This window comes from Chiloscyllium punctatum, chromosome 17 (assembly GCF_047496795.1).
Source record: "Chiloscyllium punctatum isolate Juve2018m chromosome 17, sChiPun1.3, whole genome shotgun sequence".
Classification (NCBI taxonomy): Eukaryota; Metazoa; Chordata; class Chondrichthyes; order Orectolobiformes; family Hemiscylliidae; genus Chiloscyllium; species Chiloscyllium punctatum.
In genome coordinates, this window is record NC_092755.1 from 50,907,965 (window position 1) to 50,922,305 (window position 14,341).

A 14,341-nucleotide genomic window follows, 5' to 3' on the forward strand; every position below is an offset into this window, starting at 1 on the left:
AGAAAGATCAATCAAGGATAACTGCGGCCTGGAATTGATAATTGATACAAAAATGAAGCTGCTTACATAACTTCAAGGAACAGGGCATTGAGAGGGGAAAAGACTGGAGATGGGGTTCATGGCCAGAATGTTCAAGAATCAGACTACTGTGATTTTCCTCCTGATTAGTTAAATCTCAGTATACAATCCTGTCATGTTTTAGCACTCATTCTCACGAAATCATGCAGGGTACCATGTTTAAATCCTACGAGAGGCATTTGGTCATGTAAAATATGGTAAATGTAATTAAAATAAGTTGAGTGCATGACCAGGGTACTGATGTAGCAAATAAATGTTCGTTGTCTCGAATCAACATCATGTTTTGTTGCAGGGTGTTACTTCGATCCTGCCTGTTCTGAGAGAGGGTGTATTGACAGGAAACCCCGAGCAAAAAGAGGAGGCTGCTAAGGCCCTAGGCCTTGTTATCAAGCTAACATCCGCAGAGGCGCTGCGACCGTCTGTAGTTAACATCACTGGACCTCTCATCCGTATCCTAGGTGACCGGTTCAGCTGGAATGTGAAAGTGGCTCTCTTAGAAACCCTCAGTTTGCTGCTTAGCAAGGTAAAAACAAGAGTCTTAAATGCGGAGTGTGTGCGATACGCCTCCCCATTTTAGTCACCACCTAATCCCATATGTTGAGAGACAATGTGCTGTTGTTGTTATGGTATAAGAAATGAAGAAGCTGTTACAGAAAGCAAGTAATGTTACTTTTGAATATTTCCGAGGATGATGAGAAATTCCATATTTGGACCAGGAAGATAAACTATAGCTAATACATGAAAGAGGATATTAATGATGTATGAGCTGCATATGAGCAGAAATAGACCATTCAATCCTTCAAGTCTCTTCTGCTATTCAGTAAGATCCAGATTGTTGGAATTGCACATTCCCTTTCCCTCCAATAACCTCTAACCTTTACTCCCTTGCCTGACATAAATCTACTACGTCAGCCTTAAAAAATTATTTAATGATCCCACATACCTTTTGAGGCAGAGTGTTCCAAAGGTACTCCACCCTGTTTGAGAATAATAAATCTCTAATCTTGTATATTGGAGTCATGTACCTCTCACTCGTCTAAACTCCAGCAGAAACAAGTACAGCCTTTTGAATCCACCCTCATAAATTCCATTTTAAGAATTAATCTAATGAGCCACCTCCAGTGCTTTACATTTTTCCTTAAGGAAACCAAAATTGAACACAGTATTTGAAATGTGGTTTCAACAATGCCCTATAAAACTGAAGCACAATGTTCTTTCACGTTCAGTCCTCCTTTTAATAAAGGATAGCATCTGTTAGCCTTTTTGATGACGTGCTGTACATGCATGACACTAACTATTTGTGACTCGTTCACTGGAACATTGAAATCCCTCTGCCCCCTGGAATTCCTCAGTCTTTCTCCATTGAAATAATACTCTGCTTTTAGAGTACAACGGGATCTTGATCAAATGACATTTTAATTTGGAAATTTAATGTGAGGTGCTGCATTTTGGAAAGGCAAATTAGGGCAGGACTTATACACTTAATGGTAAGTTCTAGGGTGTATTGCTGACCAAAGAGACATTGGAGTGCAGGTTCATAGCTCCTTGAAAGTACAGGTTCAGGTGGATAGGATAGTGACGGAGGAGATTAGTATTCTTTCCTTTATTGGTCAGTGCATTGAATATAGGGATTGGGAAGTCATGTTACAGCCATACCGGACATTGGTTAGGCCACTTTTGGAATATTGTGTGTAATCCTAGTCTCCTACCCATAGGAAGGATGCTGTGAAACTTGAAAGCGTTCAGAAAAGATTTATAAGGATGTTGCCAGGGTTTGAGTTATAGGGAGAGGCTGAATAGTCGGATGCTGAGGGATGATCTTATAAAGGTTTATAAGATCATGAGGGGCATGGATAGGATAAATAGACAAAGTCTTTTCCCTGTGTTGGGGGTGTTCATAACTAGAGGGCATAGGTCTAGGGTGAGAGGGGAAAGATATAAAAGGGACTTAAGGGGCAACGTTTTCACGCAAAGGGTGGTGCGTGTTTGGAATGAACTGCTAGAGAAAGTGGTAGGAGACTGGTACAAATGCAAAATTTAAAAGGTATCTGGATGGGTACATGAATTGAAAGGGTTTAGACGGATGTGGACCAAGTGTCGGCAAATGGGACTTATTAATTTAGGATATCTGGTTAGCATGGATGAGTTGGACTGAAGAGTCTGTTTCCGTGCTGTACATTTCTATGACTCTACATTCTTCCTACCAAAGTGACCAACATAGCACTTGTTTTCTTCACACTCCATCTGCCAGATTTTTGGCCACTCAAACAAGTATCTCTATCTTCAAGCTCTTTATGCCTCCTTCACAACAAACTTTCCTTCCTAGGTTGTTCTCATCTGTGAATTTAACTGCCATGCTAAGTCATGCCTCGTCTAAGTCATTGATGTTGTTACGACACTGGGTAAACCCTCCTGCTTAATTTACACCAGCAACACAGAAAAGATTTATCCTGTGCAGTAATCTGTAAAAATCCGAGTGACCAAGAACTATTTAAAGTAAAAGTTAACATCTTTATTTCCTAAAGTATAATTAACTAAAGAGAATAATTAACTAACCACGATTTACAATTTCTTCCTCTAACCTATCTTTTACCTTCCTTTCTATATATTAGTCCGATAAAACTCCCAATTGAGATTTACAAAGCCACACTTCTTATCTCTAAACCAGGCTGTTTTCGTGTTTCTATTCAGATCTTTGTGTTTTCATTTCTTTTTCTTAGGAATTTCTGCATGACAGGTTACTGATTGAAAAGGTACTTTTAAGATTGCTGTTTTTCAAGCAATCTGTTTACATGCTGGGCTTGGCAGTTCTCCTCTCAACTTTTCAATTTTCCACGGCCTTATACCTCTAAAGCATTAGATTGTGCCATTGGCTTTTAAAATGCTCAATATACTAAATTCAAATTGGATTGGAGTTTGATATTTTTCGAGGTACAATTTAAACAGATTGGCTAAATTCAAATTTGTATTTTTGTCTCATAGCAACTCAGCAAGTGCTGTTTGTTCTGAATCAAATGTTACTTTGTAAATTCTCCAGCCTTCGGTGTACTTGCCAAGTCTTTCACTCTCTTCATTACAATATAAATAGTAAAAAGTTGAGGCCCCAGCCCAGGTTCTTGAGGGAACCCACTCCTCATATCCTGACAACTCAATGAAGACTGATGCATACTTATTCCCTATTTTCTGCAAGCTAGCCAATATTCTGTCCATTTTAACATGTTCCTCCCATATTGTGATACTTTTTTTGCAATAACCTTTGCTGAATGCTTCATTGAATGTTTTCTGGAAAACCAAAGTTGTACCTCTGTGGGTTCGATTTCCCTTTCATTGCATTGTGTATTCCTTCTAAAATCTCCAATAAACTGGTTAAACAAGACCTTCTTTCTCAAAACAAAACATGCTGACTCTTCTTGACTAATTTGAAACTCTTTAGGTTTGGAGCTATAATCCGTTTAATGATCAATTCTAACACATTCCATCCAACAAATGTCAAGCTAGTTGGCCTATTGTCTCCTTGCCTGTCTGTCTCTGTGTCTGTCTGTCTCTCTCTGAGATTATGTTGACTATATTGTATCATACAAATACATTTTTATAAGAATATTAAATTCTAAAGCTTAAAAGATTGCTGCATTTGTTACCATTGATTTGTGGAGTCTACAACAGCAGAGGACAGTCTTTGACTTAGAACATAGAACATTTCAGCACAGTACAGGCCCTTGATGTTGCACCGACCTGTGAAACCAAACTAAAGCCCATCTAACCTGCACTATTCCATTGTCATCTATATGTTTATCCAATTCTTTCAAACAAACTGAGTGTGCTCAAGTACATGGAATATATTCCATGCTTTCTTTTTAATGTCAAGTCAGCAAATGCCACACTACATTTTATCTCCTGCTGTTCTTAAATCATTCTAGCTTTTGCCTTGAAGACCCAATTCTCTCTCCCTCATTTTTTTAGGAATGGAGGAGCAATGACCTCCTGTCATTCACATTGTAATCATTCAGAATCATTACACATTCTTCCCACTCCACTTCCCTCACCTCGTTAATATAAACTTATTGTACAACCACAAATAATTGTATCAAATATATTAGATTTGACAGGACATTTTTAAAAAGTTTACATACATTCGGTTCTGCTATAATGCAGTAGTTCCATTCTGATGCAATCCCGTGTTATAAGAAAATTGCATAATAGCAGCACCATTTAAACTAATGGGGTTGGAATCACATTATAACTAATACACACTTTAAAAGTTAGTGCTTTAGAAATAGTATCCACAATTTGTCAATCGTGTTATAGTGCATTCGCATTAATGAAATGCGCATTAAAGCAGAACGACCTGTATTGTTAGAAGTTCTCTGGTGTTTGCATAGTGATTACACTAGCCATCCACCTTTTTTTAAAGATATTGTATTTCTTTAATTAGAGCTCACTCACTAATGTACTAATTAATTTAATTGCCACCGCTTTTTACTAGCTTCCCATCTTCTAGATGTCAAATATCTTTCAATATTTAGGTCTCACCTTTGGTCTCTGCAACCGTACCTCTATATTGCTATCAAGTCATACATATTTAATTTGACCTTTGATAACAGTTCTTCCATTTTGTTACGTATGCTCAACATGTTAAAATACCCAGACTTTAGCTCTGTCACGGTAGTAGTTTTGCAATTCCTGGCCTTGTCTGGTGGTGCACACTTTAGTTTATACTCGCTGCCATACTCTAGCTGTCATTCCCAAATCACTACCCTGCTTTATTACCTAGTTGCTATTACATCTCTTCACATTATCCCTGCTGCCCAACAATTTAGTTTAAAGCCTCCTAGACCACCCTAGTTATATGACTCACCAGAACACTCTTCATGGTATAATAAAAGTCATATTTGAGAAAAAGCTAGTTTGTGAAAACAGAAGGAACGGGAAAGGTAAACATTCACTGTGGCAGTGACCCCCTAACAGTAATTACACCATTGGGCACGATACACAGGAAGAAATAAATGAGTTTGGAAGAAGGTACTGCAATAATCATGGGTAACTTTAATCCTCATGGAGATTGGGTAAGTCAGATTGGCAAAGATAGTCTGGAAAATGAGGCCAATGATGTATTTGGAACAGATTCTTTAAGCTGTAACTTATAGAGCCAAGAAACAAGGGAGTTAAGGAGCAAAACAGTGTAAATGAGTTGGCCTAACCTCTGTTATAATGAAGGAGATTTTGGAGAATGCTGACAAAATTATATTGTGATCCAGCAGAGGTGACGTGTTTTAACGAAAGGGACATCATGTTTAATTTATTGGATTTTGAAGAAATAACAAGCAAGCTAGATAATGGGGAATCTATAGATGTGCTATAGGTTTGATTTCCAAAAACACACTTCATAAAATGGCACAGATTTCTTTGCAGGATAAGAGTACACAGTGTAAGACAGGGCTTCCCAAAATGGGATTCCAGGTGCCAAAGGAACCCTGGTACCAGAGTGCACTGACTGAGTTATAACAGTTGCACTGCCTTTCTTAACAAACACCCCACTTTCACAGTGACTTTGCAGATCTTTTCCCATGCAAGCTTGCACATAGAGATCCGGTCAAATGTTACTTTTCAGCTCTTGGTATGTAGTCCTGTAGGTTATGGTACTTAAAATGCATGCCAAAGTATCTTTTGTTTTAAATTTAATGAGGAATTCTGTCTCCACCAGCATCAGGGAATAATTTCCTGATCCTCTTCCATCCTCTGTTAAAACATCTTTAATAAAAAGAGTAGCCTCCAGATTTTGTGATGTCTTCAGCTCCTCAATGATCTTATTCTCCACTGAGCATTCTTCTTTTCACATGTTGGCTAGTACTGAAGCATTGTAAAGTTTCTTTGAAGGGTGTACAGGTCGTTCCCTGCGTATCGTTAACGTGACTTTGCTATAATGCGATTGACGAATTGGGAACACTGTTTCTAAAGCATGAACCTTTAAAGCGTGGGTTGGCTGTAACACGATTACATCACCGACATTTCAAGCATTGTTTCTAAAGCGCGATTTTTCTATAACACAGGGTTGCACAAGAACACAATCGTCGCGTTATAGAAGAGCTACCTGTACAACATAGTCTAATAATCACCATCAGTATATTAACTGGAGTACAACTTCCAGCTTTCATTTAATTGTCGTGTTTCTTTTTCTGTTTTGCTGTGTGTAGGTGGGAATTGCCCTGAAGCCCTTCCTTCCACAATTGCAAACTACTTTCACAAAGGCGCTGTCTGATACAAATCGTTCTGTCCGCCTGAAAGCAGCAGAGGCTCTTGGGAATCTGATCATTATTCACACCAAGGTGGACCCGCTATTTACTGAACTTCTGAATCTTGTGCGAAGCGCAGATGATTCTAGTGTGAGGTATGTATCACAAATCAGAGGGAGAGTGAGTCCCTTTGGAAACCTTATTTGTATTACTGCTCAAGGTGTAACTGATTTCTTGTGCAGCCTGAAATGTCCAATCAAATAGAAGTGAAGACATCTAGGCCACTCCTTTATTGAGCATCCGATACTATATACAAGATCAGTACAAACATTTAGGATTGTGCATGAGCACGTGTCTATATGATAAGGAGAGAGGTAAATTGAAATGTTGGAGCAATTGTAAAATAACCCATGCCACTGGGGCGGCATAGTGGCGCAGTGGTTAGCACTGCTGCCTCTCAGCACCAGGGACTCTGGTTCGATTCCAGAGTTTGCATAATCTTCCCGTGTCTGCGTGGGTTTCCTTCAGATGCTCCAGTTTCCTCCCACAATCTAAAGATGTGCAGGTCAGGTAAATTGGCCATAGTGTTAGGTGCATTAGTCAGGGGGAAATGTAGAGTAGGGGAATGGGTCTGGGTGGGTTACTCTTCAGAGGGTTGGTGTGGACTTGTTGGGCCATAGGGCCTATTTCTATACTGTAGGGAATCTAATCTAAATCCAAGTTTGTAGTCATCTGAAATAGAGTGTATCGATACATTGAGACTGAGAGATGAACAAATGAATTGTGGATCTATATTGCTGTAAGTTGTTAAGTTCTTATAGGACACTGTTTGGTTAGGTGACAGTATTTATTTGCGTGAGCAATGATGTACAAAAAAATGAGGAAGAGCACTTAGTTATCGTCCTGATAATCTGTTACAGTTGAGCCCTTGCATAAGAGTATTTTGTCTGCTGTCTTCTAATGAAGACCATTGGAACAATTGGTATCCTGTTTATTCAGGGTTTATATATCTTCCGATTATCTGAACGTAAGTGTTAGCAGAGAAGGTTTTATTTTCAGAGTTCAGCTAGTCTGCATTATTACAAATATTATTTCTGTTTTCAGAGAGACCCTTCTTCAGGCACTGCGTTTTGTTATTCAGGGTGCTGGTGCCAAGGTAGATGGAACAATCCGAAAAAACACCACCACTCTGTTATTGGGAATGTTGGGACATGATGAGGTATGGAAACAGTACATTCACATATTTAGATTCACTCACTACTGTGCAATAAATAGACCAAGTGATCTACTCTTGCACGAAAGTGATACTTGTGTGGCCTCAAAGTCAGTTTCAGAGTAGTGTGACCTGCTGAATATATCGCATTACAAAGGATGAGAAATATGACAAATCACGTGCTCTGATGTTGCTGACTGAGTAACCAGCAATTGATTTTTTGCTATCCTGTAGTTTATATAATTCCTAATGACCTGTCTCCTCTTCTCAGGATGCAACACGCATGGCCTCAGCTGGTTGTTTAGGGGAGCTGTGTGCATACTTGCCAGATGATGAACTCAGTATTATTCTAAAAAATCACCTTTTGGGTAAGTAATACGCAACATTACTGCAGTGGTGCAATCTGAGTATTGGTTAGACTACACTGGCTAAGTGTATACCATCTGGTCTGTATAGAGTTATTGGAGAAGGTGCCAAAAAGATTCACAGATAAAACAAGAATTGAGTGATTATTCAATTGCTGCTGACTGGGGCTGTTTCTTCGTAGGTTAAGAAAAGAAGTTACGGGGCTAATGAAATGGTGGACTTCACAAGGGAAATGTGAAGAAAATACTTCTGGGCTTAAACAATATAGTCACAAATAAATCCAGTAGGAAATTTGGTAACTTATTTACCAATGACTGGTTAGTATATGAAACTTGCTACATTGCCCCAAAGAGTGTTTGAGGCAAATAGCATCCATGAATGTAAGGGGAAACTGGATGAGCACAAGAGGTGAAATCTGATGAGGTTATATGAAAGGACCTGAGAGGAGAAGACCTTTATATGGTGCATAAATAAAACCACAGATCTTGTTATGTTGTAGATTTGGTGAAATCCTACTTATGCCACCTTGGTATAGTCTTGATTTTTGTTTTCCCCAATTCCCTTTCCCCCTCACTGAAATGCGATATTAGAAAATGAGTAAGGAGCTCAGACTCGTGGCCTGGCCAAACTCCATTCCACAGCTCACCCTTGCAAGCAAATGTATTATTATTATTATTATCATATAACCGTGTAGGAGCTTAGAGTGTGGTGCTGGAAAAGCACAGCAGGTCAGGCAGCATCCCAGGACCAAGAAAATCAACATTTGGGACAAAAGACCTTCATCAGGAATGAGGCTGGGAGCTTTGGGTTTGTAGGAGCTTGCTGTATGCAAATTGACTTCTGCATTTTCTGCATTACAGCAGTGACTTTATTTCAAGCATACTTATTTGGCTGTAAATTGCTTTGGGATGTTATGCAGTTGCGAAAAATCTTTCCTCGTATCATCTTTGCTTGTAGAATATGCTCCAATTCTGTACTGGAGAGCAAGGACAAAGTTACCGAAAGAAATTCAGTCAACTCTTCAAAGTTACCTCCTCTGCTTTCTGAAAGCGGAATTCTGGTAGTGCTCTTATCACTCACTTACAAAACAATTAAAATGAGTGTATTGCCTATTTTCTTGATACAGTGTTCATTATCTCACATTTTCTATCAAAAGCTAGATTTGTAAAATATTTTACAGCTTTAACATTTAACATTTGAATCAAATTATATGTAGAATTATATTGAATATTGTGCTGAAATAAGGAAATCTGTGTTCTTCAAGATCACCAGAAGTGTTCAGGAGAAAGTGATGACTTCATGTTTGAAAGTAAAGGTGCGGATGAAACAAAGGTTTTCTGCCTCATTATCTATACTTTTGGATCATGCTGCATGATCTTCCTCATATCAACACTGAGAAGTTCAATTCTGTCACTATTTAAAGTTATTGTGTTCCACCAGCAAGACGAGGATCAGTGAAGAGTATATGTATATCATAGAGTAATAGACTTGTATAGCATGAAAACAGACCCTTTGTCTGCCTTGTCTATGCTGACCAGATCTCTTAACTTGATTTAGTGCCATTTGACAGCATTTGGCCCATATCTCTCTCAACCCTCCCTATTCATCTACCCCACAGATGCCTTTTAAATGTTGTATTTGTACCAGCCTCCACCACTTCCTCCAGCAGCTCGCTCCAAACGCTCACTACCCTGTGCATGAAAAATTTGCCCCTCAGGTTCCTTGTAAATCTCTTCCCCTGTCACCTTAAATCAATGTCCTGTAGTTTTGGGCTCCCCTCCCCTGGGAAAAAGACCTTAGCTGTTCACCTATTCATGCCCCTCATGACTTTATAAACCTCTATATAAGGTCACCCCTCAGCCTCTGATGTTCCAGGGAAAATAGCCCCAGCCTGTTTAGCCTCTTCATGTAGCTCAAACCCTCCAATCGCAGCAACATGCTTTTAAGTCTTGTCTACACCCTTTCAAGTTGAAGAACATCTTGCCTATGAGAGGGAGACCAAAATTGAACACACTATTCCAAAAGTGGTCTAATCAATGTCCTGCACAGCTGCAACATGACATCCCTACTCAATGCACTGACCAATAAAGGCAAGCATGCCCAACGCCGTCTTCATCACCCTATCTGTTATGCCGATGTACCTATATCTGAATGTAGAATTGTAGCGGAAGAATATCCCATGCCAATTTTTGATCACTTTTAAACATGCTCATCAGGTAAGCCCCTCCGCCTGCTTTTTCCAAGAATGGGGAACATGCACTTTCTTAATATGAATATGCAGGTTTTGCTGACATCATCCTTGTAAATCTTCTCTGCATCCTCTCTACTGCCTCAATTTTAAGAGTACAACTTTCAGGTCTCTGAAATAAGTATGGTTTAACTAAGTACACAAAAAAATGGGGAGGGTTAGGGAGGGAATTTCAGAGCTTAGGATTTACGTATTTAAAAAAATGATGAATTGGAGCTCTGCATCCAGCCACTCAATTCTTGCATCCAATGGTTATTTTAAGGCTCTAACCACCATTTGAGATATCAGTTGCACTCAGGGACTGACATGCTACAGAGTTCAATTGCAAGTCTCATATGTAGGCAAAAAGAATCTTGGCTATCAAATCAAAGAAAAATCACATCAAGTATTACTGGTCAATGATAAGCCTCCGCCTCCACCTCCACTCCCAACCCCCCATCCCATGAAACTGAATGAGGGGGAATTCAGAAATGTCATTCCACCTCCTGAGTTTGTGATAGAGAGGTGGTCACTATTGAAGCACCTGAAGATGTTTGCACGAAGGACAATACAGGACTGAGAAACTCCTGCACAGATCTCCTGGGGTGATGTTATTGACTTCCAGCAACAGCAGTTATTTTCCTTTGTGCTTGATATAAATCCAACCAATACAGAGATCTTTCCACTATTCCCACTGATGTGAAGGGCAGTCACCATCACCTGCCATCTGGAATCAACTCTTCTGTCTGTATATCTCCATGAATGGAAAACAGGCCATTTTTGAACAAGTGGTGCAACCACAGGGGTGTGGCAACCTTGTAGTTTTGTCACTAGATTAATAATATTCTGGAGACAAGTTCAAATCCCATCAAACTCAACTGGTGAAATTTATATTCAATTAATAGAATTTGCTATTAAAAATTACATTCAGCAACAGTGAACATAAAACTATCTCTAGTCATAAAAACCCACCTGGCTTACTACTTTACACAATATACATAAATTACTTGGTTTGGCTTGGCTATCTCTCAATTCCACACCGACAACAAGTCACTCAGCTTGAGAACAATGAGGGATGGGCAAATTGGCTTTAAAGAGTAAATTTGGAAAAACAAGTTAAATTCTCCCCTGGCTAGATTGAAACAAGCTGTAAACATTGATGTAGTACATCTTTGGAAAGATCCTAGAGGCGACTAAATTGAATACTCAATTTAAAGTCAAATGTAGCATTGCGTTTGTAAATATCGTGTACTCCAGATGCTGTTTTTGTGTCTGACGGTCAACCAAAGATGTTTCTGCTAGGCACAGGGTAACTCTTCTGAGAGCCACATTATTGAAATTACAATTTTGTTTTGCAGCTGATGTATCAGGTATTGATTGGATGGTGAGGCATGGAAGAAGTGTAGCGCTCTCGGTTGCAATGAAAGTGGCCCCAAGCAAGCTCTGCACACCTGAATACAACACCAGCGTACTGGACATGATTATTGCCAGTGCTACAGCAGACAGGGTAAGCAGCACTACTCATTTACTTTGTGCTTGTTAAATCCTCTTTGACCTCAGTCAGTTCATCTTGGTAGCTTCTCTAATGGGAAGAAAACCCAAATTCTTCATCGTCTGTTATCAGTGGTGAATATTTCCCGTTGATTTGATTTTCTTTGTTTAAATTGGGTGCTGAAATCTGCACACACTGTTCTAATTTCATGACTATTACACTTCAACAGTAATTTTTTGCGCATATTATATTTGTCTTAGACATAATTTCAAGGATTGTGTTTTCTTTCTCCTTTCAGTTATAATTTATTTAATTTAATTCCTTTAATTTATAATAACTTGTGTACCTGGATATTCAGGGCCTTCTGTTCCTCATTTAAAATCTTGTTGTTTGTTTTATTTCCTTCTCCTTTTTCTTCCAGAATATGTTATACAGTGCTATATATAATTACTGTGTATAATATACAATTTTCCTGTTTTTTTAAGTTTTCATTGTTTTATGTTATTAGCATTTTAAATTTTTTTATTAAATTTCATGTATTACACTGTTGTGTCCTACCAGTGCTAATTTATTTAGTTTAAATTTTGAGCAAGTCACACCATTGTTTTGACCTGATATTCAATTTTTTTTGATGCACTTAGATTTGTACCTTTCCCTATTCCTTGTCTCAATACTTAGCATCATTGATGCATATACAATTTTTCCTTCTAGTTTCACATGGATAAGGTTTCTTCCTCCTCTTAAAATAATTTTCCATTTGATTTGCAAGTTTTTGTTTTCTTGAGCTGGATTTAATTTATAATAGTTATTCAGTCCTCAAAAATATTTTAGTAAACCTACTTGGTTTACTTTATTAAGCCAGAACAAGGTATCTTCTTTGTTGGAATAGCAACGTATTGACTGAGGATACAATTCTGAAAACAGTCCAGAAATAGCCTCTTTGTTTTCATTGTACTTTCCATATCCCAGTCGGGTTTTAGCTGCTTAAATTCGCCAATTATATTTTTTTTGCCGATGTATGTATTTCTCATTTAGTAAAAATTTGTTCATGTTCCATCTCCAATTTATTGTTTGCAACTTGTAATGTACATCTAGACTGCCTATGTTTATTGTTCTTTTGCTCCTTCCAATTTACCTTATTAGTGCAGAGATAGGATTTCTAAAGCAATCATCCATCCACTTCCATCCCTCTCCTGCCCAATTATTATACTCCGAACAACTTACTTCCTAATCCTGACCCAGCCACCATTACATTTCAGTTATTGCCATTATGTCATGACATTGTTTATTTCCTGCAAGTTTTTTGGTTCCCCAATTGCATATTCTGTACATTAATACAAATTTAAATTTAGATTCCTTTGTTGCCAATTTCTCTCTTTTGTCTTCTATCTAAGTTCATTTTACAACCTATCATGATCTGGGTTAACTCTTTTAAATTGTCCACGATCCTATGTCCCAGTCTCCTCAAGTTTTCTTTTCATTTTCTTTACCGTATTAATTTAAACCTTCCAAAAATTGTTTAGTTAACAACAGGTTGCATTTATTTACTGCCTTTAACGTAATAAGACGTCCAAGACACTTCACAGGAGTATCCTAAAACAAAGTAGGACACTGAGCTACAAAAGATATTAGGCAGATGAGCTAAAACTTGGGTCACGGAGGTGAGTTTTAAAGTGTTTTAAAAGAGGGATGTGAACCAGAAATGTTTAGGGACAGAATTCCAGAGATGCTTTTCAAATACTTCTGTCTTGTCGTGTCCTGAAAATCATCATGTTGTTTTGGATTTAATTTTAAAGTTACAAACTAACACCAGCAACTTGCAACTTTGTTGTAGTAAAACATCCTGAGGATTTTCCCTGGGAGCATGATTAATGCTGAGGTATCTGAAGGCCTAGCCACTAGGATGAAACAATTAAAATTAGGGATGCTCAAGAGACGGATTTCTGATACACATTGGTTTAATGATTTATTTCCATGCAGCAAAGTTCCACAAACAAAAAAAAACGCCTAGTTAAGTCTGATTCTTTGTTACTGGTTTGAGTGAAGAACAATGGACAGGGCACTAAGGTGGTCAGGTACTCTGCTACTCAAATAGTCCTTTAGGATTTCTTCTATCCTCTTGAATGGGAATCTGAAAAACAAGTCTGAGTCTGACCATAGAGCTGTGAAGTCTCCATCTTGATGTGTATTAACACCCAGACCAGACTTGCGATGTATAATCTGCTTTGAAATGACTGAATCTTGTTCTTTCCTGCATCATTTGATTCCCTTGTTGAACCCTTGTATGCTTTCAAATACTTCTGCTATCTTGTCGCATCCTGAAAATCATCATGTTGTTTTGGATTTGCTTTTAAAGTTACAAGCTAGCACCAGCAACTTTATTGTAGTAAAACATCCTGAGGATTTTCCCTGGGAGCATAATTAGACAGAAATGGGCTCTGAGGAAACTGTCACCAAATGTTTTTTCAAGCAAGTTACTCTTTGAGGAATGCCTTAAATGAGGAGAGGGGTGGATGAATCTTGGGAGGCAAATTCAGAGCACAGCCTTAGCACAAGCTGATGTGATATGGGAAACGTGAATGCAGGATAGCCCCAAGGAACGTAGAGCTCTCTACAAATTGTAGATCTGAAGGAGGTTACAGGAATGAGGAGGGACAAAATAATGGGGGAATTTGATCACAGTGACGAGAATTTATCTTAAAAGTGAGTGCTTGGTGTGGTCCAGGCTGATCTGG

The 14,341-nt window shown here is 38.5% G+C and overlaps 1 protein-coding gene across 2 annotated transcripts in view; it reads left to right on the top strand.

Moving 5' to 3' along the window:
• gcn1 (GCN1 activator of EIF2AK4) overlaps positions 1-14,341 on the top strand; it is a 127,134-nt gene that overhangs the window by 106,450 nt on the left and 6,343 nt on the right. For both annotated transcript variants that reach the window (XM_072587104.1, XM_072587105.1), the window contains 5 exons: positions 371-601; positions 6,270-6,463; positions 7,413-7,527; positions 7,793-7,889; positions 11,473-11,621. In XM_072587104.1, coding sequence (XP_072443205.1) covers positions 371-601; positions 6,270-6,463; positions 7,413-7,527; positions 7,793-7,889; positions 11,473-11,621 — 786 coding nt within the window. The remainder of the gene's footprint in view (positions 1-370; positions 602-6,269; positions 6,464-7,412; positions 7,528-7,792; positions 7,890-11,472; positions 11,622-14,341) is intronic.